Source organism: Balaenoptera borealis (assembly GCF_965194805.1).
Source record: "Balaenoptera borealis genome assembly, chromosome: 5".
Lineage (NCBI taxonomy): Eukaryota > Metazoa > Chordata > Mammalia > Artiodactyla > Balaenopteridae > Balaenoptera > Balaenoptera borealis.
Window position 1 is genome coordinate 68,129,656 of NC_138862.1, and position 27,363 is coordinate 68,157,018.

The 27,363-nt window shown below is 38.1% G+C and overlaps 1 protein-coding gene across 3 annotated transcripts; it reads right to left on the reverse strand.

Annotated features, from left to right (window-relative positions):
- Window positions 1–3,244: 3,244 nt before the first annotated feature.
- Window positions 3,245–26,940, reverse strand: MIX23 (mitochondrial matrix import factor 23). 3 transcript variants are annotated; one of them, XM_082395005.1, is made up of 5 exons: window positions 26,824–26,940; window positions 17,165–17,290; window positions 12,295–12,441; window positions 6,185–6,244; window positions 3,245–3,547 (listed from the first exon to the last, which is right to left on the reverse strand). In XM_082395005.1, the coding sequence occupies exons 1-5, from the start codon at window positions 26,872–26,874 to the stop codon at window positions 3,497–3,499; spliced, it is 435 nt and encodes a 144-aa protein (XP_082251131.1). In that variant the 5' UTR covers window positions 26,875–26,940; the 3' UTR covers window positions 3,245–3,496. The 3 variants fall into 3 exon arrangements, with proteins under 3 accessions (XP_082251131.1, XP_082251133.1, XP_082251132.1); XM_082395007.1 differs by lacking the exon at window positions 26,824–26,940 and adding an exon at window positions 25,864–25,985; XM_082395006.1 differs by lacking the exon at window positions 26,824–26,940 and adding an exon at window positions 25,814–25,985.
- Window positions 26,941–27,363: the final 423 nt, after the last annotated feature.

Sequence of the window (27,363 nt, forward strand, 5' to 3'; positions counted from 1 at the left end):
GGATTTCTCCAACTTCCTCATTAACGCTTGTTATTACCTGACTTTTTGAGTCTAGCCACCCTAGTGAGTGTAAAGTGGTATCTTATCATGGTGTTTATCTGCATTTCCCTGATGACTAATGACGTCAAGCATCTTTTCATGAGCTTATCATCCATTTGCAGATCTTCCTTGGAGAAATGTCTATTCAGATCCTTTGTCTATTTTTAAATTGGGTTATTTGTCTTTTTATTATTGAGTTGTAGTTTTTGCATATTCTGGATACAGGTAACTTACCAGATATGATTTGCAAATATTTTCTCCCATTTTGTGGTTGTCTTTGCACTTCTTGAGAGAGTTCTTTTTTTAAAATTAATTAATTAATTAATTAATTTTTGGCTGCGTTGGGTCTTTGTTGCCGCGCGCAGGCTTTCTCTAGTTGCGGCGAGCAGGGGCTACTCTTCGTTGCGGTGCACAGGCTTCTCATTGCAGTGGCTTCTCTTTGTTGTGGAGCATAGGCTCTAGGCGCACGGGCTTCAGTAGTTGTGGCACACGGGCTTAGTTGCTCCACGGCATGTGGGATCTTCTGTCCCTGTGGGACACAGGGCTCGAACCCGTGTCCCCTGCATTGGCAGGTGGATTCTTAACCACTGCGCCACCAGGGATGTCCCAGAAGTGATCACTTTTTGACTATTTTCTTTACTCTTCAGTGTTCATGCTCAACTAAGTATTTTTTTAAAAAGAAACAATCAAGGCTTACCTAAAAGGCTAAGTATAGACAGAAATCATGAGTACCCTAAGTGATCTCTGATGTATTTGATTAGATCATCCATCTCTAGGCGGAATATTTTTTTCTTGATTTGAAATGAGACCACACGTTTGACTAATGTCCCAGCTTCCAAGTTATTCCTGGACGGCCTTAAATAAGTGGTGTGGCACAGAAGCACAGTCTACTGCAGTAGCACTGGGTACATTATTGCTGTTTCCCAAACTGGTATCTTTGGAGCACAACCTGAAAGAGACTGACTGAACAGTCATTTGAAACCCACTCTTTACTCCCCATTCCTGATTCCTTGCTTTTGGGACTGCAGCGGGGGGACGGGGGGAGAGCGGGGGCGGAATGGAACTTTAACACTTCTTAGCATGCTATATAATTACTTTCTATTGTTTGTCTCCCCTCACTACATGTAAGCTTTTTCAGAGCAGCTATTTTTTTTGTTTTGTTCACTGATGTGTTAGCAGTGGCTAATAGTGCCTAGAATTTGGATTTGGAAGGTACTCAAATACGGGGTTTGCCAAAAATTTCGTTTGGGTTTCCCCATAACATCTTACAGAAAACCCAAACAAACTTTTTGGCCGACCCAATACTTGTTAAAAGAATTTGCAAATGGATGATCATCAGTGTTTCCTCTATGGTTATCTTCTGTTCTGCTGAGGAAGGGCCAAACTCATCTCTGAACTTTTGCACCTTCTGTTTCTTCTCTTTTTGGCTAAATCCTACCTATCCTTCAAGCAACAAAATCAACAGATTGTTTTAAGGCAGCGATTACATGCAAGACACTGTTTCAGCAGGCAAATCAACTTTCAAAAGCAATGCACCATCCCTTTCTTAAAAGTTGGAGGCTTAAAATGCCATTCATCACAACTAAACATACTAGTATTCATTTATACTAAAAGTCACTCCATACTATCATAATTGCACATTTTCATAATATGGTACATTGGAATGATTCAAGCATCCTGCTAAAATTGGATTGCCTAGATAGTACTTTAGCACACGTGAAATTCTGGAAAGGCTCTTATGAATCCTTTCCAAGGATTCTGTTTCTGAATTCCCTGTTGAGCATCTTTGTTGAGTTTTATTTTTATCCTCACGTGTATCCTTTCAATTCACTCATCCATCCAAAAATTATTAAACATCAACTTTCTGTCATGCACCATTCATTAATAGGTAAGTCCTACAGAAAATCTTTTTCACTGCTGGCACTAGGAAATTTTTTTCTTGTTGAAAAGACTACATTATCTTAACAAAAGTAGGTCTTATTTATCAATATCCCCAACAACTACAACAGTATCTGAGCCACAGTAGATGCTCAAAAGCTTTTTTTGAAAGAACGGTGAGCACTTTATACATTTATTGCTCACTTCCAAGTGCACAATCTGATAAGGGTCAACATACTGAACACACAAGCCTATCCACAACCCCACTGGGTCAATCTAACTGTGCCAGAGCCAGGAGGCTTCTGTTTAAATCGTGGTAAGCAGAATCCTAGAATGACTCTCCAAAATGTCCCACTCTAATCCCTGACTGTGAATATGAGACATTACATCTGTGATGTCACATTACCCAGCAAAAGGGATTTGCAGGTATGATTAAAGTTGTAATCAGTTGACTCTTGAGGTAATAAAAAGGAAGATTATTATGGTAAAACTAATATAAACACACAAACCCTTTAAAAGCAGTCTGTCTTATAGCAGAAAAGGAAGTCAGATTCCAAGAATGAGGATTCAATGGACTGTTGCTAGCTTGAAAAAGGAGGGGGCCATGGTGTCAAGAAATATGGGTTGCTTTGAGGAGCTTAGAGTGGCCCATGACAGGCAGCAACGAAACAGGGACTTCAGTCTTACAACCGAAAGGATCTGAATTCTGCCATCTGAATGAGCCTGGAAGCAGATTCTTCCTCTGGAGACTCCAGACAAGAGCCCAGTCTGGGCCACAACTTGATTTCAGCCTGTGAGACCCCAGGCAGAGAACTCAGTCAAGGCTTCCCAGCCTTCTGACTTACAGAACTCTAAAATAATAAACAGAGGTGATTTTAAGCTGCTAAACTTGTTAAGCAGCAACAGAAAACGAATACAATCATCCGGTACTAGAACACCATTATGCAAGCCCTCTTCTACTTTTCCATTTTCTGAATTTGTTTTACTTTGCTTTCCTTTTCATGGTCCACGGAAACATTATCCAGGAAAATATTTCCACCCAACATTAGTTTTTGCATATGAAAACAAGATAAGTTAAGGTACTAAGAGAATTTCTTTGGACAGTATCCAGCCTATATTACTGCCCTTTAACTTAAGAGCAATAAACCTAAAGAGATAAATAAAGAGGTAAAACTATCAATGACCATAAAGGTCTATGCTCATGCCAATAAATTTGTAAAATTCAAAAAGGTACAATATAAATCAAATCAGATACTGAAATTGTATTTAAATTCTCTTACAAAATGTACTGCCTCAACTTGGAAAACAAATAATTATGTACACTGAGTCAGAAAATTATTTTAATAGTTACAAAATATCTTTTTTTTTTTTTTTTACAGAATCAGTATAAAATAGCAGTTGATTTCTCCATAATTATCAGAATTATTTATACTTGAGGTCTTGGGTAAGTGGGGCTGAAATCAACAAAAGGTCTTGGACTGTTGGCTCAGAAATCTTCCTGGGAAGCCCACCATGTTGATGTCTGTCATGCTTAACTCCTATGAGATGACCCGGTCCTTTTTTAAAAAAAAGTATCTTTTTATTCATTCTTTGGAGGCTTGAAGTGAATTCGGCAGCGTTCATTAAACACCTAAGATATGTGAACAGAAACAAAGGTCACTGAGTCACCCTGTATAAATCAGGCCTGGAATTCAATTAAATTTGGCATGGGTCAGGTGGATATAACCTTTTTTGTCCCAGGTCAACAGGTTTAGGAAACAGAGGTGTTTCCTCACTGGTTCAAACTGACTTACTAGGTGCTAAGAGCTCAGAAGGCCTTGATATTCATTTATACGATAATTTTAATATTTTAATAAAATTTAAATTATTCAAGGAAAAAATCATCACAAGCTAGCTTATTTGGTAAACTAACAAATATGCTAGTTCCATATTCTGGACATATTTTGGACAGTTAGACAAAAATATCTAAATTAACTTTAAGATAAAGCTTTTTAAAAATCTTTTTATAGGGCTTCCCTGGTGGCGCAGTGGTTAAGAATCCACCTGCCAGTGCAGGGGACACAGGTTCAAGCCCCGGTCCAGGAAGGTCCCGCGTGCCGCGGAGCAGCTAAGCCAGTGCGCCACAACTACTGAGCCCGTGCGCCACAGCTACTGAGCCTGTGTTCTAGAGCCCACGAGCCACAACTACTGAGCCCACGAGCCACAACTACTGAAGCCCACGTGCCTAGAGCCCGTGTCCGCAACAAGAGAAGCCACCACAATGAGAAGCCCACGCACCGCAACGAAGAGTAGACCCCGCTCGTTGCAACTAGAGAAAGCCTGGGTGCAGAAATGAAGACCCAGGGCTTCCCTGGTGGCGCAGTGGTTGAGAACCTGCCTGCCGATTCAGGGGATGCGGGTTCGAGCTCTGGTCTGGGAGGATCCCACATGCCACGGAGCAACTAGGCCCGTGAGCCACAGCTACTGAGCCTGCGCGTCTGGAGCTTGTGCTCCGCAACAAGAGAGGCCACGATAGTGAGAGGCCCGCGCACCGCGATGAAGAGTGGCCCCGCTTGCCACAACTGGAGAAAGCCCTCGCACAGAAACGAAGACCCAACACAGCCAAGAATGAATAAATAAATAAATAATAATTTAAAAAAAAAAAAAAAAAAAAAGAAATGAAGACCCAAAGCAGCCAAAAGTAAAATAAATAAATAAAATAAAATTAAAAAAAAAAATCCTCTTATAATGTAGATTTTATTTAGATATCTGTCATGCTTTTCTAAATGAGTGCCAGATCCTTCTCACATGGAGATCTACTTGAAGGGAGTCCAGTCTTTTGCTAAACTGTATAAATTTATATAATGTTTTGTTCTATTTATCTTGCTTCCTAAAAACTAAACAAATAACATCATAATGTTAAAAGAACATTCTATGATTACATGTCATGTGGGACTATGTCAAATAAAAATTTTGGTACATCCATTCAATGGGATATAAGCAAGCATAAAAAAGAATAAGGAAGCTCTTTATGTTCTGATTTGAAAAGATCTCCAACATATATTAAGGGAAAAAAACAAAGTGTAGACAATATACTTCCATTTGTCTGATAAAGGGGGAAATGTGTGTGCTTTCAAGGAGCAAACACCTTATCACATAGGTGGAAAGGGCAGAAATAAAAAATCTTGGCAAAGAGGATAGGATAAAGAAATGTGATAAAGCAAAGAAAATTGATTTGTATTTTGCAGTTTATTCATGGCTCTGCAAGTTGGTACACTCCAGTTTTTGGTTCAGTTAACCTACCTCTGGATCCAGCCCCATTCCATTGGTTAATTTCAAAGGGTAAAACAGAATTTTCAGTTCATTCTTTCAGATATAATAGATTTTGGCCTTTGGAAATCTTTGAAGTTTTAGAAAGGACAGGCAGACATACTTTTTCAGAAAACTAAAGTAGGAATTTTGTAATTTTTTTTTTTAAAGTTTTATTGGACTATAGTTGCTTTACAAAGTTGTGTTAGTTTCTACTGTACAGCAAAGTGAATCAGCTATACATACACATATATCCCCTCTTTTTTGGATTTCCTTCCCATTTAGGTCACCACAGAGCACTGAGTAAAGTTCCCTGTGCTATACAGTATGTTCTCATTAGTTATCTATTTTATACATAGTATCAGTAGTGTAGAATTTTGCAATTTTTAACTACATGTAAAGTCCTGGGATCCTGGTCCCCCAATCTAATTCCTAATTAGAACCACGTAGGTGGTAATAAGGAGCATGTGAATCTAGGAGCCATAAAAAGCCTATTACCAAATACCAGTAAAACTACATACAAACAGTTTCACAATCAGATATGTTAGAAAACAGATAACTGTGAAGGATAGATAATGATATGAAAATTTATGGAAAGTAACTGAGCTCAGAAAAGCTAACTTGAACAAATAACCTGGTTGAAGGTTCTAAGTTAACAACTAATAACTCTAAATATCAAATAGCCCATAATTAGTATTAGGAAACATACAGAATGTCTCCAGTTCTGTTCCCATGACGATCGTGCAATTCTACCATATGACTGTAAAGCTACTTTTTGCAAGATGGCTCTAACTTGGAGTCTAACCACAACCCGCTCCCCCACCCCCCAAAAAGTTAAAGCCTTCAATTGCTTGTAAATGAAGGATCTTTATTATTCTTAAGTGCCCAAGGCACTCTTTGCTTCCCCCCTCCCTTGGTTTCCCTTTGCTAGTTCTGCTTCCCCTCCTAGTTCTCTCCAAGAACCAACATTATTTTATACCTTCCAGCTCCTGTCATTTACCACTTCTTCAACATTCAGTTCTGACTGCATCCATTTCAACTGCAAGAAAGGAAAACAAAAATGAAGTTACGAAAATTTAAATTAAAGAACTAAAACCAAACTCTATGTTTTCCTAGCAAAACCAGCTGCTGCTCCTGCATTCTTTATTAATGGTAATACTTAGGCCAGATTTCAAAACCTTCTTTGAAATAGCCGTTCTCCTCATATTTAATCAGTTGCTAAATCTTATAAAGCCGTAGTTCTCAAGCTTTGCTGCATATTATAATCACCTTGAGAACTTTTAAAAAAAAAATCTCAAATGCCCAGGTAGTTCACAGAAGAAAAACAAATGGCCAATAAACCTATTTTTAAAATGTACAATTTTATTCATGTATAAAGAAATGTAAATTAAGCCATAATATGACAAAAATTTTTTCAATAGAAGAAATCTGATATCTGATAAAACCTAGTATTAGTGAAGGTATGGGGAAAGATACACTCACATATATTTTTAGTAGGAGTACAAATTGTTACAACTTCTATGGAGAGCAATTTGGTAAGACTTACCAAAAATGTAAATTCACATGTCCTTGAACTCAATAACTCCAGTTCTAGTTATTGATCCTACCATACAGATTTGCAAAGATAGCACAGACGAACAAAAAAAAGGACAAGGAGGTGGCAACCTGATTTGAATAAAAGAAAAAAGAAACAGGAAGAAAAACAGAGAAGAAGAATATATAAGGCTCAAGTAATTGAGAAAGGGATGAGTTTTCCATACCTTAACCATACAGCCAGAGGTGTGAGGCTAAAAATGCTAGTCTTTCTAACTTTCTTTTTAACTGCCAACCTAATTACTCCATCAAAAAAGAAGCCAATTCTATTGCCAGGTCCAGATGGCAGGGCCCATCATACTCCTAGTCGCTTCTGGTCAGAGAGACTTGAAAGGAAAGAAGCTAACCAATTCCAGGAGGAGAACCTGAAAATATTCAGGAAAATTAGGAGAAAAAAAGCATGAACTACAGGTTGAGGCAGCCAAGAGGTTAACAGCAGGATGATTTCTTCAGGCCAAAGTCAAGACCCAGGCCAGGAGATTTGGGAACAAAATGCCAGAGGGATTCTGGGCAACCATGAGTTAGGTACCCAGACCAAAGAACCTAACCATAAATTAGGAGTACAGCTCAGGCAGGAGGTTTGAGAAATATGCATGTAACACTATTAAGACTGGATGTGGGGACTTCCCTGGTGGCGCAGTGGTTGAGAATCTGCCTGCCAGTGCAGGGGACACGGGTTCGAGCCCTGGTCTGGGAAGATCCCACATGCCACGGAGCAACTGGGCCCGTGAGCCACAATTACTGAGCCTGCGCGTCTGGAGCCTGTGCTCCGCAACAAGAGAGGCCGCAATAGTGAGAAGCCCGCGCACCGCGATGAAGAGTGGCCCCCGCTTGCTGCAACTGGAGAAAGCCCTCGCACAGAAACGAAGACCCAACACAGCCATAAATAAATAAATAAAATTAAAAAAAAAAAAAAAAGACTGGATGTGGTACTGATCCAATGCTCCTTGTAAACTCCCTTCGTAGACTCAAAACTGCTGTCAGGGCTTCCCTGGTGGCGCAGTGGTTGAGAATCTGCCTGCCAATGCAGGGCACACGGGTTCAAGCCCTGGTCTGGGAAGATCCCACATGCCGCGGAGCAACTAGGCCCGTGAGCCACGATTGCTGAGCCTGCGCGTCTGGAGCCTGTGCTCCACAACAAGAGAGGCCGCGACGGTGAGAGGCCTGCGCACCGCAATGAAGAGTGGCCCCCGCTTGCCACAACTAGAGAAAGCCCTCGCACAGAAACGAAGACCCAACACGGCCAAAAATAAATTAATTAATTAATTTTAAAAAAAAGAAAAAGAAAAACCCGGCATTCTCTTTAAAAAATTAAAAAAAAATTAAAAAAAAAAAACAAAACTGCTGTCAGAATATGGGGCAGTATATAGGATTGAAACCATGAACAAGGGGAAGGACTGCATTTCTGATGTGCTGTGGAGTAGTAACAAGCCTGAGGAAGCCCACCTGCTTACATTAGAGCAACCTCGGTTTCAGATTTTAATCAGTTATATCGACCCAGAAATCATTAAAGTTTCACTGCTCTGTCAGAGCCTGGACTTTCTGCCAAAGAAGTAACAACTTTAAAGAACAGTGTTACAACAGGCCACTAAGACAGTATTCATAATCGCTCTCAAATATTTAAAGGGATGTTGTGTAGAAATGGGTTTAGACTTATCCAGAGGGAAGATTAAGGATCAGTAATTACATGTTACAAGGAGACAGATTTTCACACTAAGTAAGAAAATCTCTGAACAATTACAATTGTCCAAAAAGAGAATGCACTGCCACATAAGACTGTAGATACCCCCAACCCCCTTAATACTAGTTAAACAAAAGGTGGAAACCACTGGTTGGGGGGATATTGTAAAGAGGATTAATATAACAAATATGGAGTCCCAGCGACTCAAAAAGGAAAGAAACTGCCACTTCATTATCAGTCAATATGCAAGCTCTTACATATATTATACAATTTAATCCTCACCAAAAAAAGAAAATATAAGAAGTTACTAAGTATCAATTCCATTTTACAAACTGAAAATCAGAAGTTTCAGAACAATTAGTTTACAAGGTTACAAAACCTCCAAGTGGTAGATGGGATTATTTCTTTAGAGCTGTCTGCCTTTACAATCCATGTTTTTTCTATTCTTGAACACCGCAGATATTACAGCCAGCTTCTAATGCAATTTCAGTGCCAACAACAAAATGCTACCTTTGAGATGGTTGTTTTGTGTTTTTTTTTTTAAATAAATTTATTTTATTTATTTCTTTTTGGCTGTGTTGGGTCTTCATTAGCACGGGCTTAGTTGCTCTGCGGCATGTGGGATCTTCCCGGACCAGGGCTCGAACCCGTGTCCCCTGCCTTGGCAGGTGGACTCTTAACCCCTGTGCCACCAGGGAAGTCCCGAGATGGCTGTTTTTGAGGCTCTGGGTCTTAAACAGGTAAACTTCCTCTCAAAGGCTACTAAGAGGTGACAGCAGGTATATAGTTCCAGCAAGGAATGTGCTTTTTCTGAGGTAAGGATTCAGGTAAAGAACTGGGAACTTTCAGACTGGCATCACTGTATGTAAATAAATTGTTCACTAAAGTAATCAGAATTTGACTATTAGTCACAACTTAAGGTAAAAAAACACTGACTGAATTTAGAGTCAGACGAGATGGGTTAAAGTCCCAGTTCTACCACTTACTAGCTTGTGACTCTGGGGATGTCAGTATCTCTAAGTCTGTTTCCATATACAGAAAATGAAGAGGTAGAGCTGGAACATCTCCAAGAGCTGTCTCTTTCTGATTCTATAGTCTTCATAGCAAACTTGAAAAAAAAATTCAAGTTTCCTTATTTGCTTAAATACTACTCATGGTTAACTTCTACTCTAGTCCTATGCAATATCACAGGCCAGAAAACTGCCTTTCAAAACTCACTGGCTGGTTTCTAAAACTCCTCCTTGCAGTGATTGTGCTGGGCTCTAAAGGCATATGGGTAGAACAGAGGGCAGACAAAACTGTGTGACACATCACTCCCGAACACTCAGTGGTTTTTGAACTTTGCGCTCTGCTAACAAGAGTTACTCTATTCTTTGTCTGACTTAATTTGCAAATAATGATTTTTCAGTTTCTGATTTAACAGCCCTGCCCTGCACTTTCCTTTGTCAATACTTCAAGAGCCTGTTCAAATACAAAATCCAAAAAAAACTAGATCTTAACCAGCTTTCTATAATTTATCTATAAGCCTTCATCAACACGGAGGGTAGGCTAAGATGACCATTACAGCCTAAGTTCACTGTCTGAAGAACCCACCACTGGCTGATGAATGAGCAGGTGTGGAACACAGGGCTGAAGCAGTCGTCATGAACAAAGAGAACAGCAAAGACAGTGGATGAATCCCGTATCCAGTGAGACACACTGCATCAGTGGGATGACTAAGAAAGTGCACACCTGTGTGCAGCAAAAGAACAAAGGCTTGAGAGAGACAGCAAGATCCCTTTTTCAAAGTTTGGCTACGTCTACTAAACAAAGAGCAAACTTCACAAATTGTTCAGTATGAAAACATGATTCCATCTCACACTGGATTTTCAGTCACCTGACATGTAAGGATCAGTAAGTTACCTATTAAGCCATCTTAAAATACAGACATGATTTTGATAATTATACAGTGGTCATGTAAGAAAAAGCCCTTGTTCTTAGGAAATAACCAACATATGTAGGGGTAAAGGAGTATAATGTGCCCAACATATTCTCAAAATGGTAAAGGAAAAAAAATGTGTATGGGGGAGGGGGAGGAAGACAGGGAAAGAGGGAGGGAAGGATGGAGGGGGAAAGAAGAGTAGAGAGAATGAACTGTAAAGCAGGTGGAGCAAAATGTAAACAATAGGTGAATATAGGTAAAGGGTATATGGGAGTTCCTTGTACTGTTCGTGCAACTTTTCTGTAAGTTTGAAATTGTATCGGAATAAAAAGTTACCCCTGGGCTTCCCTGGTGGCGCAGTGGTTGAGAATCTGCCTGCCAATGCAGGGGACACGGGTTCGAGCCCTGGTCTGGGAAGATCCCACATGCCGTGGAGCAACTGGGCCCGTGAGCCACAACTACTGAGCCTGCGCGTCTGGAGCCTGTGCTCCGCAACAAGACAGGCCACGATAGTGAGAGGCCCGCGCACCGCGATGAAGAGTGGCCCCCACTCGGCGCAACTGGAGAAAGCCCTCACACAGAAACGAAGACCCAACACAGCCAAAAATAAAAATAATAAATAAATAATAAATAAAAAATTAAAAAAAAAAAGTTACCCCTGAAGGCCCCCTCCCACCCCACCCTCCTCAAAAGACAGCAACGTAGTCCACAAAATAAAATATGGCATACATTTCAACTGTTTTCTTGACGTGTCATGTTTAAGGGCTATAAAGAAATAGCTCTGCTTCATTAACTCTACTCTGAGGTCCACACCCCATCTACATGACGGCTGACTTAGGGAAAATAAAGTTTGCTCTGACATAGCACTCAGTGGACACTTGGTGTTCTCCTAAAAGGGAAAATGGTAGGCATGGGAGATGAAGTGGAAACAAAGGAGAGTCTGAAAAGAGTCAAAGACCCATACCATCCTCTCCACAGCAAAGAAATAAACATAATGAGGCTCTGATGGCCCTGGTTATATTTAAATAGTACTATATTTTTATGGCGGAAGAGGGTAATATCCTGAAGTTAAATATCTATATTACATTTCAGCAGATTTCTACAGCTGAAACCAGAGGTAAATATTTTCAAAATGTAAATATTTTTAAAAAAACGTTTCTTCTCAAGTCAAGCCTCAAAACATAGATACAGATGTGATTTCCCTAGATTTTTTGATGTGGTGTTGGTCTATATTAATCCTTGTATCTTTAACTGTGGAATATATAAAGGAATGGCAATAACATGATTACATGCTTCTTTTAGCTAAAGCTTGCTACACTCCATACGTTCATGAAATGCACATTAATTTACCAATTAGTATTGAAATGTAATAAAATAAAGCCCATTAAAAATGAAGTACTAATCTCCTGATCATTTTGTTTTAAGTAATAACCATATCTTACTCTGAATTTTTCATATTAAAAACTGCCTTTAGGGGCTTCCCTGGTGGCGCAGTGGTTGAGAATCTGCCTGTTAATGCAGGGGGACACGGGTTCGAGCCCTGGTCTGGGAAGATCCCACATGCCACGGAGCAGCTGGGCCCGTGAGCCACAACTACTGAGCCTGCGCGTCTGGAGCCTGTGCCCCGCAACGGGAGGGGCCGCGATAGTGAAAGGCCCGCGCACCGCGATGAAGAGCGGTCCCCGCACCGCGATGAAGAGTGGCCCCCGCTTGCCGCAACTAGAGAAAGCCCTCGCACGAACCGAAGACCCAACACAGCCAAAAATAAATAATAAATAAATAAATAAAGTAGCTATAAAATTTAAAAAAAAAACAAAAAAACAAAAAACTGCCTTTATTTTGAAGGCTAAGTTTGGAAACCTTGCCTCAGAAATGTAAACCCTGTTCAACTTACCTTTGTCTGTTCTTTTCTAAGTTGCTTTAATAACGTTAAATTGTCCAAATTCTTTTCTCTCTCCTCTCGGAGCTGTTTTACTACTGATGAGGTCTGAGCTATACAGTTTTTTATGACTCGGTCCCTACTGGCATGAGCCGCCATCAACTAAAAGAACAAAAGAAGGAAATGAGAAAAAAAAAAAATCACACCAATTTGTCACATTTCAGTGTTTTAAAAAAAAATTTTTAGGCTACAGAAATGTAATACTTTCTAAAACAGTTTTTAAAAACTGAATCTATGAAAGAGAAGATTGTGCTGAATGAGCCAGCTCAAAGGCAGCAGCTGTGAGGGTGAAACTGAAGAGGTTGGCTTGTCTTCTTCCTCACTTAGCTCCCAGGCCTTCCTGCTCCTCTTCCTGCACTCCTCGTGCTGGGCTTTTCATCTCAGTCTCCTTCTCCCTACACTCCTTTCTCTCCCATTCTTGCATCTGTGTGTTTCTCTACCCTATACCCACCCCTCACACACCTTCTGGGCCACTTCCTATTGCTGTTCTCTTTTTGTCCTTTCATTTATTTTTGAGCCTCATGTTGTCAACAGTGCAAAAAATTATAAAGTAAGTGATATAGAGAAGCTCTTAGTTACAATAAAGAAAAACAAAGAATGCTACATTTACCTATGTCAGACAGAACCCTTTTCAAGATTTTAAACTTTAAGTACTAACAAGGAAAAATTGTACATGAAGTAGAGGTCACTGATTCCATCAATTGCGTGTGCTGACGGAGAGTAAGGATGCCCGACAGAGCAATTGTTTATTAGCCTTCATCTTAATGTAACAAATCCAATACAATAATTTGTATCTATTTTCTGCCTTGTTTCATTAATTATGATAGTCATGTTTCAATTCAAACATACTCCCATGATCATAGCCAAATTCTGAAGATACCCCAAAAACTTGGGGTGGAGACAGAGCAAAATACTAAAATAATATGCAATCGTCTTTATAATTAATGGTGCATAATAACAGTGGTTCACCTCCAACTAAAATTTAAGTGTTGGCTTGCTCCATTTAATCACGTTATATCATTCCTTCTTCTCTCTGAAGGGGGAATATCCCAATGCTATGCTAGTGATGGCTGTATAGAAATAACCCATTATATATATTTTATATAAAATATGGGACTAACAACCATTCTATAAGCATTCCTCATAAGTTATTTGAAATACAGCTCTTAAATGGTCATATTGGGACCCCGTGGTTGAGAACTACTGGTCTAATACACACCAGGAAAGAATAAACCTTTATATTTCTAGAGGGGAATACCAAAAGTGCATTAGTTAAAAGCTGTACCCATGTGAAGGGAGGGAATTTCCTAACAGATGTTAATCCCACCTATAGTATATTTCTCTAATATGCTAATTTTTTTCATTGTAACATTTAGGGTTCACAAGGACAGCCTCAAGGCCCATATTTATTAGCTAATATGCTGCTTCTGTTACAGGCTTCAGTTTCTTCTTTTGGAAAATTATGGATTATGAGTAAATAGTCACTAATATCCTTTCCACCTCTAAAAGTTAGAGGCAACATGACTCAATACATTGCTCAGATGCCAGATGCTATTTAATTACTTTGATATTTTGTCTAATCCCCCAGCAATTAGTGAAACAGCATTAGTACCAACTAGAAGTCTATCACAATATTCTCATTTTTCTATCTGCATTTTAAAATCAATTTCAAATTTTGTACATTTTATTAAAATGTTCAATATCTTTCTTTTGGTCTCTCTCCACGCAGTTTCCTTCCTTGGTTGGGCTTTCCTCCATTATTCCCGTCTTTAGCTTGGCCCCTTCCCTGTGGATACACTTCTAGATGCAGACTACCCTCCTACCCTCACCTGCTTACTTTTCCTTCAGATTAGCCCCACTGTGAACTCACTCCTATGTGAACAGGAATTACTGGGCAAGTCACCTTTTACTCAGTATTATCAATTATTGTGGTCCGTTTTCATGACCATCCTTCAATAAAATTCAAAACTAAGAGCATATGCAAGAGGAATATGCATGGACTTCTTTCTGTACATATATGTCAAAGAAATGAGGACGCTTGATAACTAGTAACAGATGGCGTGACATAAGCCTACCAGAGAAGAAATAACACGAAACCAGGCTTATTAGCTCACTAGTATCAGATGCTTGAGGATTTGGTCATAAGAGAATTATTTCTGATACATAAAGTGCTTATTAAAGGAACTGAGATAAAATTAAGAAACTCAGTAAAGTAAAACTTTGGTTAGAGGAGAAAAATCCTGAACTATAACCATATCATAACCATACTTCCTTTGATTTGGGGTAAGCAATTTTGAAATGAAGACACTTGGGGTGGGGCAGGAGAATGATTCAAAACTAGTCTAAAGGGGGTATATCTAGGACTTCCCAGTTTTATTTTACCACAACTTTGAGAACTTCTTTTAGGCTGAAATTTTCACCTACTACCTTTTAATCATTATTTTAAAGTAATGCTTTTTGCCTTTAAGGGAAACAGAATGTCGTTTTCCTGATTATAGTTTTTTGGTGTTTTTCTTTCTAGAACAAAGGCTGATTCTAAATTAACTCTAAATTCTACTTTCCCAAACATCATTTTAGAATCCTAACAATGACCCTTAGTTTAACTATCATTAAAAGCAATACACTTAAATATTGTGAATCAGTATGTTGTACACCTGAAACTTATATAATATTGTCAACTATACCTCAATTGCAAAAAAAGTTAATAAGTTTTTGTCACGGCATTTTTTGTGTTTTAAATCTTCCTCCAGAACTTCTGACAAAATGATGTAAGAAGCATACTTTTTAAACATATAGTCCAAAAGTTCATTATATTAAAGAGATAGCTTTAAGAATTACTTTAAATCAATCATTATGACACCGGTAACAGTTCTGCATTTGTAAAGCACTGTTCCAAGTTCATAGACTTTTTAACTGTTCCGTATTGATTTTTATGTTTATCTTGAAACTAAACAATAAACAATGTAAAGCTAGGAAAACTTCATATATTGAGGGAATATGCTCTAATAAGGGAATCTTACTGAAATTATTTCATTTTTACTAAGACTATACATTTAAGATTGGGAATTTCTAAAATCAGTGCTTTATAATAACTTTGCTGATCTTCTCCTATGAAGAAGTATTATCATTAGAGAGTGCAAATATTCCTTTATCGACTATAGAAGGAAGGGTCAGGGACTAAAGACAGTCAGGGTGACCATAAACAACTTGGACATGTCACAGAGTTCCACTTCTTAACTGAGACAATATCTAAGGGAACTCAGTGGTACTTGTTAGCATGGGTACTCTACTGCAGGCTCGACCCCTGGAACAAAGCTACTAGATAAATAATCCTTTACATACGTTCATGTTGCTGGATCCCTCTAGAATACAGATGGAGAAAAACCCAAACACATACACAAGAATATCTAAAACAGAAAGGTTCCAAATTTAGCATGCCAGTTTATCCTGGTTCAACAAAGGAATAAGAAATAATAACAACAATAAGAGAAGCAGCAAGCATTTATATGTAAAACATTTAGTACAGTAAGCACTTTATATTAACTCATTTAATCCTCTAACAATTGACCAGATACTTTTCTGATACTATTTTACAAATAAGGAAACTGACTCAGAGATTATTTCAAGGTCACCCAGCTAGGAAGTAGCAGAGGTGAGATTTAATCTAGATATGGAATCCATGTTGTTAATTGCTATACTATAAACCTCTAGGTTAATAAAAAGATTCTAAATGGAAACAATTGAATAGATTATAGAGATTAAATATATATATGGGTAGTGAGGTGGATCACTAAAGCCATTACAAACTTCTATCAATAGTTCTTTAGACAGAGCTACCCAAAGAAACTAAGTGAACTGTCGAACAACCTCATACTAAACTAGGCCTTGGACCCATGCTCTCTACTCCCAATATTGGAGTCTACTCCTTAAAGCCCCCATCCTTGCAATTTTATGAAGCCACAAGAATTACCTGACCACTCAACAAAGTAACATACTTTCACATAAAAGCAGAAAAAAATATCAGCAGTTAATGCTTTGAATTTAAGTGATATGAATAAGTTTATCCAAAACTGATTTTTTTTTTCATAATTGAGAAATGGACTTTAGATTTTAAGTAATACAGTAATCTTGTGGTAGAGCCTAAAAAAGCAAATGCCATTTGAACATCAGCTTCCAAATTAATGAAAAAAATATAAGCTATAAAAAATGCTTAGCTACATCGTTATTTCCTTTCACTTTTAGAAATTAAAAAAGAGAAATAAAGGGGATCTTTAAGAGGCAATGAAAAAATATATACTTGAGAAACCAAAGCCTCAGAAAAGGACAATTTATCTGTGGCTTTTCCGTCTCTCCAAATGCTTCTTTTCCCCTTCCTGATGAGTGAGGGAAGATAGAAGATATATTGATAAAAAGTGTGAAGGGTTTTAATTCTTCCTTAAATCAGGTGTCTAGCTTCTTAAGATTGATTCATTCAAAGACCCTGCTCTTGTTTCACTGTTTTATTGTACTTGACTGTTTCACTTTCTCCTTCATTCCTTGAAGCATAAGCTTTCCTTAGTTAAAGGCTGCTCATGAGGGGGTCAAAAAATGGCTGCTTTCATTCCTTAGAACTGTCTCTTCCCAGACTTGTGCTTAAGATCACACATTTTCTTTAGTTTGTAGAAACCGGATCAAAACCTATATACACCCTCAGGTGTGGGCAAGAAAACATGAAGATTCCATTCTTGTATCCACAGTTTAATTGTACGTCAATTGTTTTCTTATTTTGCCTACAGAGAAAGGCATAAAGGAAGCACAAAAGAAAAGACTCAAAAGGTACACTTACAGACTCATAAAGTTGTTTACAGGTTTGGCTGGCATCAATTTTCCCTGCAAAGGAAGCTGTTGGAACCGTAGTGTTTAATTCATGTACTATTCTGTCATCAATCGTCCTCATCACCTTGAGTAATTCCTATATATATTTAAAATAAAAGAATAGTAACTTGAATGGAAAGTTAAGTGGTTAAAAAAAGACCATTTAAGCAAAACTAAATAAATAAATAAAGCTCTTGGATATGTTACAACCCTGTGAATTAGGAGTGGGGAAACCACACTATATATAGTGCAACCACAGAAAAATCTTTTTTACAAGTATGAGAGGTAGGTTATGTAATAGTAATTCTAACGATTGGCACAACTCTTTCCTTGGTCCCACTGTGATCATCTTAAGTGTAAAGATCGTTTCATTCATTTGTAAACCCCATGCGCTGGCACGGTGCTTAGCAAACACTGTGTGTTCTTTCCATCTCCAGCATACAGCCAATAAAGGATTCTACTGAATTTGATTACCTCAACTGGTCCAAAACAATCCAGCGTCATTGCTTACTCTGTTCCCTCTTTGTCTATCATTCTAAAATGTGGTGCTAGACAGAAATTTTCTAGAAAGATACACAAGAAACTCTCAGCAGTGATTAACGTGCAGACGTTAATCTATATCCTTTCAAGCTTTTTTTCCTTTCAGGCTTTTTGTTTTTTAGTTTTTTCCTACGATTGTGTATTATTTTTGTAACAAAAATAAAGTATACTGCTAGAAAAGGAATAAAATCTCTTTGTGGCTTTCTTGTTCATAGAACAAGTAGTTTTACCTTTTCTCAGTTACCCAAGTTCACATTTCCCAAGGATCTCTCCCCTCTAAAAGAAGGTCCAACTCTCAAAACCCAATCAAAATAAAAATAATACCAAAAGGGCAGGGAACTTAGAAAGACCCTGATGAGTATACCAACACAGCATAATTTAATAGGTGCATAGTCCCTTCTCCCCACATTTTGATTAGGGTACTTCTTTTCACTTGTCACTAGACAAAGGCTAGGTATCAGCTACCTTCTGTCTGCAGATGATATAAACTCTAGAAAAGGTTTCTAGTAGTATACCCCTTTCTTTCTCTTTTAATCCACCCTTACCTCACCCCGGCCCCACAAAACAAAACAAAACACAATCACAGAAAAATCATTAAGAAAACAGAAGTGTATAATACTAGGACTATACTTATTGAAAACATCCAGGAAGTTAACATTTAATATTAATGTGTATTAAAAGCATCTTTGCTTGATCCTCTACTTCCTTCAACATATGAACCTATTTCTTTGCCAAACTTAAATCCATCACTGAAATCAACTTCTTCATTCCTTTCATCCATTTTTTTTGGTCATATTAAAAATAACAGCTTTTAATCTGAAAATTGGCAGGAGTGCGATTTGCATACATTATTTAATCATATGATTGTGAATAAGTTATAGTTACCATTTATTCTTTTTTATTGAATTATAGTTGATTTACAATATTATATTAATTTCAAACATACAATGTAATGATTCAGTATTTTTATAGATTATACTAAATTTAAAGTTATTATAAAATATTGGCTATATTCCCTATGCTGCATCATCCATTTGTTAAAATAAACTTTTATTATGATTAAAGTATTACACAATCATTTTGGAAAAATTAGAAAAAAATTTAAAGAAAATAGAATCATCCATAGTTAACCATTATTAATAAGATGTCCCTTTGTTTTTTTTTAAAATTAATTTTTATTGGAGTATGGTTGCTTTACAATGTTGTGTTCAGTTTTTTCTATACATATCTGCAAATATTTTTATCAAATTGAGGTATTATATAACATTTAAAAGTTTTACTTTATGGAATTATGAGCATTCTGCCCTTGTTACCTTGAAGACATTTTTAATAGGTGCATAAATATTCTATTCTGTGGAGGTATCACAACTTATTTGACCATTTCCCTCATAATTAACAGCTAGGCGTTTCCAATTATAATAACCATTTAGGCCATTCAGTCTGTCTTCAGCCTAGATTCTATTCCTATCAGGCTATTAATCTTTAATTAGTAATTTAATGCCCTTTTCTAGAACCCAATCTAGAAGTAAAACAGCCTGTAGAAGGCTCATAATTTAGACTAATAAAAACAGGCAAACATCAGACCTAAAACCAACTTCACTATCTTATCCCCTCTTCTTGTATCTTTCTATTTTTGTCAATAGTATCAAGATTCTCTGTAAACTGGAATTCTTAGGGGATAATCTCAACATATTCACTAAGCAATCACCACTTTAAATAATGTTTTATGTACAGTAGAGGATATATAATGTCAGTAAGTGGCAAATTTCAAACAAACAGCGGCAGTACTATTTAGAGTCAAAAAATAGGTAAGTAGCAAAGAGGGACCTTCCTTGCCAACTTTACCTCCTACAACTTGCCTATTGAAACAAAAACAAAAAAAACCTTTAAAACCTCTCTCTTCTTTCCCTCTGTCTAAATCGAACTGATCCTGAGGCCAAGGCTTACATTATACCTTTTAGATAAAGCTTTCCTTGACTGAGAGTCCTCAGCAATCTTTCTTCTTTAAACATACGCAGCAATTAGAGAGACCACAGAGTTGATTCATTAACTCACTCTTCATTCAAAAAATACTTACTAATGTCTAATGGTTAGGCACCATTCTAAACACCAGGGCTATAATGGTGAATAAAATAGAAAAGGCCCTTGCTCTTATGGAGCTAAATTCTCAGAGGGGGAGAGAGACAATAAGCAAGTACCCCAATAAATGAGATAATTTTAGTACTGAAAAGTACTACAAAAAAGAAAACTGGTAATGGGATGAAGAATGACTAGGTGGGGCTGAGGGGCTAATACTTTAGATAGGGAGATCAAGGAAGGCCTCTCCAGGACATAACATTTGAGCTGAGATCTGAATGATATAAATAAGCCAACTAAAAGGACATCTGGGGAAACAAGTCAAAAATTAAGAGGCAAGAACAAACTTGGGGATGTTTGAAGAACTAAAAGAAGGCAAGTGGGCTGGAAGTGAATAAGGGAAAGAGTGGTATTAGGTGAGATCAGAGCTGAGGAGAAAATAAAGGACAGTAGAGACCACAGAAACAATTAAGGATTTTTTCCTAAAGGAAACAGGGTTTTAGGCAAGGGAATGATACAACGATTAATTTTTTAAAAGATAACTTCGACTGCTATGTGGAGAATGGAAACAGGGTGATCATTCAGCAGACTATTATGGTGGTCTAGGCAAGAGACAAAGAAGAGGTAGCAGTGGAATCAGGGAGAAGAAGTTGGATTCAGGATATATTTTGAAGAGAGAGCTGATAGGACTTGCTGATGAATTGGTGTTGGAGGATGAGAAAAGAAAACAGAATGACGTTTAGGTTTGAGACCTGAGCAACTGAATGGATGGTAGATTCATTAATTAATGGTGGGGAGAGACTGGGAGAGGAAAAGATTTGGAAGGAGTGGGAAGATCAAGATCCTATTCTGACTCACAGGATATTTTACATTTAGGATTATTGTTAATTGTTTGTGACACCGGTATTGTTTAAAATTGTAATCTTTTAGAAATAAAGACTGAAATATTTACAGAACAAAAGATCTACCTGGGATGTGCTTCAAAATAATCTGGTTAGGATGGGGAAAATGGTAGTATATAAATGAAACAAGAGTGGCCATGAACTGATTGTTGGAACTGAAAGATGAGTACACAGGGATTCATGGTACTCTCTCCTTTTGTGAAATTTGAAATTTTGCATAATAGTTTTTTAAAAAAATTCTGTTTTGGACATGTGAAGTTTGAGATGCCTGTTAGATATGAGTAAAAAAGTTAAGCAGAAAGTTGAATATACCAGTCTGACACTGAACTGGGCTGAAGGTATATTAACAAATATTTATTTATTTGTTTATTTATTTATTTATTTATGCTGCACGGCTTGCGGGATCTTCGTTCCCTGACCAGGGATTGAACCTGGGCCCTCAGCAGTGAGAGCTTGGAGTCCTAACAACTGGACTGCCAGGGAATTCCCCAAATTAATGTTTTTAAAGCCATAAAACAAGAAGAGATCATTGAGGGAGACTGTAGGGAATAAAGGGGGTTAACGATCAAGAAGGAACTCTAGCATTTAAAACTACAGGAGAAAGACTGAGATGTCACAGAAGTCAGAAGAAGAAAGGTTTCAAGGAGGAAACGGTCAACTGTGTTGAATGTTACTAGGAAGTCAATAAAGATGTGGACAGAAATTAACTTTTTAGATTTAGCAGGATGGAAACTATGGGTGATTTCACAAGAGTCATTTAAATAGAGTGTTTAATGGGCTGAAAAGTTAATGTGGCTTAAGTACAGAGAATAAGAGAAAGCATGGTGTAAAATGAGGTCCACCATTACAGATCATGTTATAGGATTTTAGTCTTTTTCCTGAAAGCAACAGGGAACCAATGAAGTGTTTAAATACAGTGGAGTTACATGATCTGATTTGTATTCTGAAATGATTGCCTAAGTTAAAGGTAAAGAATTAAAGTGTGGAAAATGGATTAGAGAGAAACAAGAGTAGATGCAAAGAGGTTAGTTAGGAGACTGATGCAGGTGAAAGATTATATCATTTCCTAGAGTTTTGATTTACTTGGAACTTTAACTAGTTTTGAGTTTGATCATTAGCAATACAGCCAACTTTCCCTCCAATAAAACAATTTGGACATACTGTTAAGTTCCTTACAGCAATGGGAATTTATTGGCATTAACTAGGTAATAAATCAAACAATTTCAGTCTTACAAATGTGAATTTTCAAATATATCAGTTCTCTGTGTGCTAAAGAATCAATATATGATCTAGAGCTTGGCTTTTAATATGAAAGACACCAGCTATCTAAATAACCTCTATCTAATCTAACCTCTAAATAAAATGAGGTTATTTTAATCAAAATTTTTCAATTGCATGAGCTACATTTCAAGTGCTCAAGAGCCACATATTGCTAGTGGCTACCATATTGGACAGCACAAATTTCCACCATCACAGAAAGCTCTACTGGACAGTGTTGAATTCGAGATAATATAATGACAAACTGATAGTGCACTTGTTCAGGAATTGCTGAGAACTGTAAGCTACTTCTAAATATCACAGAAAAGATACTAGGAAAGCTAAAGATAAGGCGGAAAAAGGGGTAAGGCTCAGGAAGGAATTTCTTTCAAAATTGCAAAAGGAGAAGGAAAAGAACTATAAACTACCTCACTAGGCACAAATTTCTTTACAGTACAAAAGGTGCCAGGGCTCTTAAGGCAACTCCAAGGGGGTCTAGAGAAAAGCTTAGGTACCCTCACAGACTGAGAGCAGATGAAGGTTAATGCAGGCACATAAGTGCTGCCATTAAACTGTATGTATCATTCATAAGGAATTACTACCTACCTACTTGATACTTAGCTCCAATGGCATACCCTCTCTCTCACAAATTCACCAAGAAAATATAAAGAAGACACCCCTGAGCAGATAGCATACAACAAACTGCAACACAAGTCCACAGAGATAATACAGAAATATACACAGTTCAGTGGCTCTCTGAAGACTACATCTTTGTATAGGAGCTGGAACCCTGATCAGCTTCTAAGTGTCAAAGAACAGCAGAAGATAACTCTCCAAACTTTGTAGTGCCTCCAGCTTCTCCTTTCATTCTCCTCAAAACAACAAGAAATTCTGATATATCATCAATCTCTAACTTTAGGCTAACCCTTTAAAGTTATTCAGGCACTTACCTTGGAATTGCATTTTATGGATTACCTTTAACTGTGGGGTGAAAATCTCACCCTCTTGGAAGGCAATTTCAGTACTGAAGGACTGACCATATCTAGCAGCAGGGAGGGGTGGAGAAAATTTTCTACTGCCCCTGCAATTATACTATACTCTATTCCTAAGGTTACTCCTTAGATAAATTCTTTTTATTATTTTGGGAAGCTTTTAGAGTACACGGGGGGTGGTAAAAGGTCTATTACTTGACAGTAAAATTAAAATGTACTCCACAGAATGATCTGAAATTTCTTAACCTTTCTTCTCCTCACTCTCTGCCTGAAGGTACCCAGAAGTAGATCCCATTCACATGGTGCTCTTTCTGGCTCCTCAAACTCCATTTTTATAACAATGCTCACACTGTGCCTCCCCCAAGCTAGAAATACAGACTTGCCTGCAACTGCCAGAGTCCTGTGCGGTCCTCTGCACTCGCAGGCAAGGGAACAGAGAGCAGCTAGGTATGTTGCAAAAGATACCATCACTGATGCTAGAAAATACTCTATTTAGTCTGTACCTAATTACCAAACAACTCAAAATCAATTGTGTGTAAATAAATAAATATTCTTACCAGAAATACCAAGACTTAAACATTCTAGGAATACTTAGTTGATTTTGCTCAGGTGATATATGAACTGGGTCTCAGATAGAGTCAGGAAGAAGGGATTTCAGGGTGTCAAGTGGAAAAAAAGCACACAGAAATGACAAAACATCATGTGTTCAGGGAAAAGTAGGCCTATGTGGCTGGACAGCAGAGTTCAAATGTATATTGGAAGTGGCAGGGGTTGGGGAGAGAGAAGTATGTATGAATACGGGCAGTGGTGAGAGCTAACTAAGCAGAGGCACTTTGGGATTGGATTTTAAAAGGACTTGTATGCCATGTTAAGTAGTTTAGACTTAGTCGTATAATCCTGAAATTAGATGCATGGTTCAGATTCTAAAATTTAGAAGATAACAGTATGAAACCATAGCATTATGGAGGTTAGATTGAAGGGGAGATATATTAGAGAAAGGAATGACTGAAGATAAGAAGAGCTACAGCAAAGCTAATTGCAAAAATGATAGGGTGCTAACAAAGACTGTGGGCGTGGTAATAAATCTTCCTAAAACATCTCTTTGATCAATTCACCCCCTCTGCTCACTGACTCCCTAACCTCACACTTGGCATTCAAGGCCTTTCATAACCTGGTTCCAATCTTTTGTGCAATCCCAATGTGCACCTGTGCAAATTCTGAATTCCAGCAATTTGCTATTTCCCCCCCCCCAATATATAAAACTTTCTGCCTATATACTATTCCTTCTACCTAGAATTCCCCTGGTTCTGTCCACCTCAGGTACAGATCAATTACCATCTATTGACTTAATTCTCTCTGAACTGTTACAGCATTGTGTTCATATTCTAAATATCCTCTACACGTTTTATATCCCCGCTTGAGTTCCTTGTTTTATATCCTGCCCACTCAGTCTCTCCAAGTGCCTGATACCTAGCAGGTTTCTGTTATGGACTGAACAGTGTCCCCCCTCGGCCCCCCTCCTGCCCCCAATTTGGTATGTTGAAGCCTTAACACCCAGTGTGACTGTTTTTGGAGACAGGGCCTTTAGGGAGGTAATTAAGGTTAAATGATGTCATAAGGGTGGGACACTAATCCCATAGAACTGGTGTCATTGTAAGAGGAAGAGAAACCAGAGATCTCTCTCCCTCTGTGTGCACAAAGAAGTCATATGAGGACACAGTGATGAGGTAGCAACTTACTTTGAAATGCATCAAAAATTAAAAATAAAAAAGGTGGACTGATGGATAGATTGAAGGATGGTATGTGATTTAGTAAATATAGTGAATCACTGTAGAACCTACACAGTGGGTACATGAGTATTCATTGTAAAATTCTTTGAACTTTCTACAGTGTTTGAACATCTTCATAATAAAATTCTGGGGAAAAAGTACCTAAATCTTTATAATAAAAAGTACACAATTTTCTGTTTCTCTTCCACAGTATTCAGTGCAGTGCTTTTCACATATAAGGTACCTACATACAAAATGTAATGGTTTCATAGCTCTAAAAAACATAAACTTTGATTAATAATTTGTGAGTGTGCCAGTTAACTAGTTTATAATTTTACAAAATTCATTTAAATGTAAATGTTGTACTAAAACTTTACATTTTCAAATACATTTTTTTTTTACATTTGTATGCCTCTGAAGCAGTAGGGGCAAATGTTCTTATACTCATTCATAATGAGGTTAAATGATATGCCAAGGCCAGCTCTGGAAAACCTGATCTTCTTTTAACCCAGGGTATTCTCCATTATAAACCACACATTTGGAAAAGTCCTAGAGAAACAATCTAAAAACTTCTCCAGGTTTCACTAATGAGATTCATTTTATGACTTTTTAATTTACATTATCTCTGTGAATAAAATGGTTCTGCAAGACAGTTTAGCTTTTGCCTCACTTACAACATCTCATCTGACCTTCCAAAAGAAAATGAAAGTGTTCTTTAAGCACCGTTGGATGTTTCAACAGCTCAAAGAGATCCTTTGAAATTTGGTTTTAGAGATTTAAATAATTATAGAGATGGAAGCCATTTTAAATGTTTTTTTAACATAATCTTATTTTACAGATTCAAAAGTTAATTATGGAAGGGGTCAGGTGATTAGCTCAAGGTCCCAAAGCTGTTAATGGCAGAAGTAGTACTAGAACCCAGAACATCCAACTTCCTAACCAGGGTTCTTTCAGATAAACTTTAAGGCTATCATTGCTCAATTATCTGAGCTCATTAACCAAAGTTAAATCACAGGACTAATGTGACAAGACCAAGGCCACAAATGGGCTGGTTAACCTTAGAATCCAACAGTCTTTTTTCTACCTTATTTAAGATTTTTACAAATATTTGTATTTGTTAGGCACTTTGATCACATTTGAAGTCTGCTGCTGTTGTGTTGATCTAATCTGCGCAGCTGAAGTGGTGAAAAGGGTGTATATAATGCTGGAAAGACTCCACAGAAACTTCTTTGACCAAATGATGTTTGTCAAATAATTCAATCTGTTGAGATTATCTTCAAGAATATCACTCCCTAAAAACGGATGCAAGCACAAAGCTTACTACAGAGGTCAGTGATACGTGAAATGATTTTTCATTATCTTTAGAAAATACATTTTTCATTATTTTTAAATTCAACACTCTTATCAAGACAGCAGCACTTATGCTTACATTGGAACAGATAACTTTCATAGCAACTTCGTCAAAATCCAGACCCCCTGTTCTTTAATTCGTGGGTTAATAATCAGCCCTAGACCTCTGGTGTTTGAATATATAAAAGACATAACCTTTTTCTTAAATGTTACATTTTCTCTAATGGTTGGGAAGGCAGAGCACCAGCGCAGGTACTAAGATTAATCGACCCTTCAAGCCTCCAAACGTTCTGACCCATCAAAACAGTGAAACTCGTACAATGTTTTTGTTTTGTTTTATCAAGTAAGTAAGCTTTCCTTCACTTTCTTCTCTCCTATAAATACTCAGCTTAAAACAGGAGGGGAATGACAGAGACTAAGAACTGAGTTCAGAGAATGGCTAAATGGTTGTTGCAATCCTTACCCACCCGGCCGGACTCGGCTTTGCCACCGAGGAACCACTGGAGTTTCTGGGTGCAGTTACTCAAGGCCTGGGAGGCGCAGGGAGAGCCATGACCCCAAGGCAGCAGCCTCGCTCCCTAAGGCCAAGCCCGCGCCCCCATGACCTCCAATGGCTCGAAAAAGGAGTTTTGAAATATCCCCTTTTGCCACAACTGGTCCGCACTCCCTCCCAGGCCAGAGTAGGGAACAGGGTCCGGGGACGAAAGGAAGGGCACGCCTGCCGCGTGAGGAAAACCCCATCACCTGGAACTCGGCGAACTCCTCACAGCTCACACCACCACTGGGCGCCGCCATATTGGACAACCACGAGGCCCCCGCCGCGAGCCAATCACCGCGAAGCAAAGGTGTCCGCGGCACCGCCTAACAAAAAATATTGAGAGGAATCTCAGCAAGAAAGCTGAGCTCAAGGTTTGTCTTTTCCCCTTAGCCTCGCCCACATGGAAACCCGTAATGCTGCTATCCTTCTTTTCACTCCTGTGCCTTTAACATGTCCTCCTGGAACTGGCCCAGGTGCATAGATCGAAGAATGTCAGAACTTGAAGGGATCGTTTTACTCCAATCCCATTTACTTAACAAAAAGGGAAACAGTTTCCTGGTCGCACCAACCAGGTGGTTCGAGGAGGAACTCTCAAGGAGAAGTGAGGTTTTTCTTAACCCTCCCGTCCCGACCCTTGAGCAGAGGGGCTTTTGTTCTTTAAGAATTTGCGCCCACCAAGAAATGTCAAGAAAAGACATTGATGGTAGTGGGGGGTAAGGGTTGAATAAGGTGTTTAGGTGTGGAAA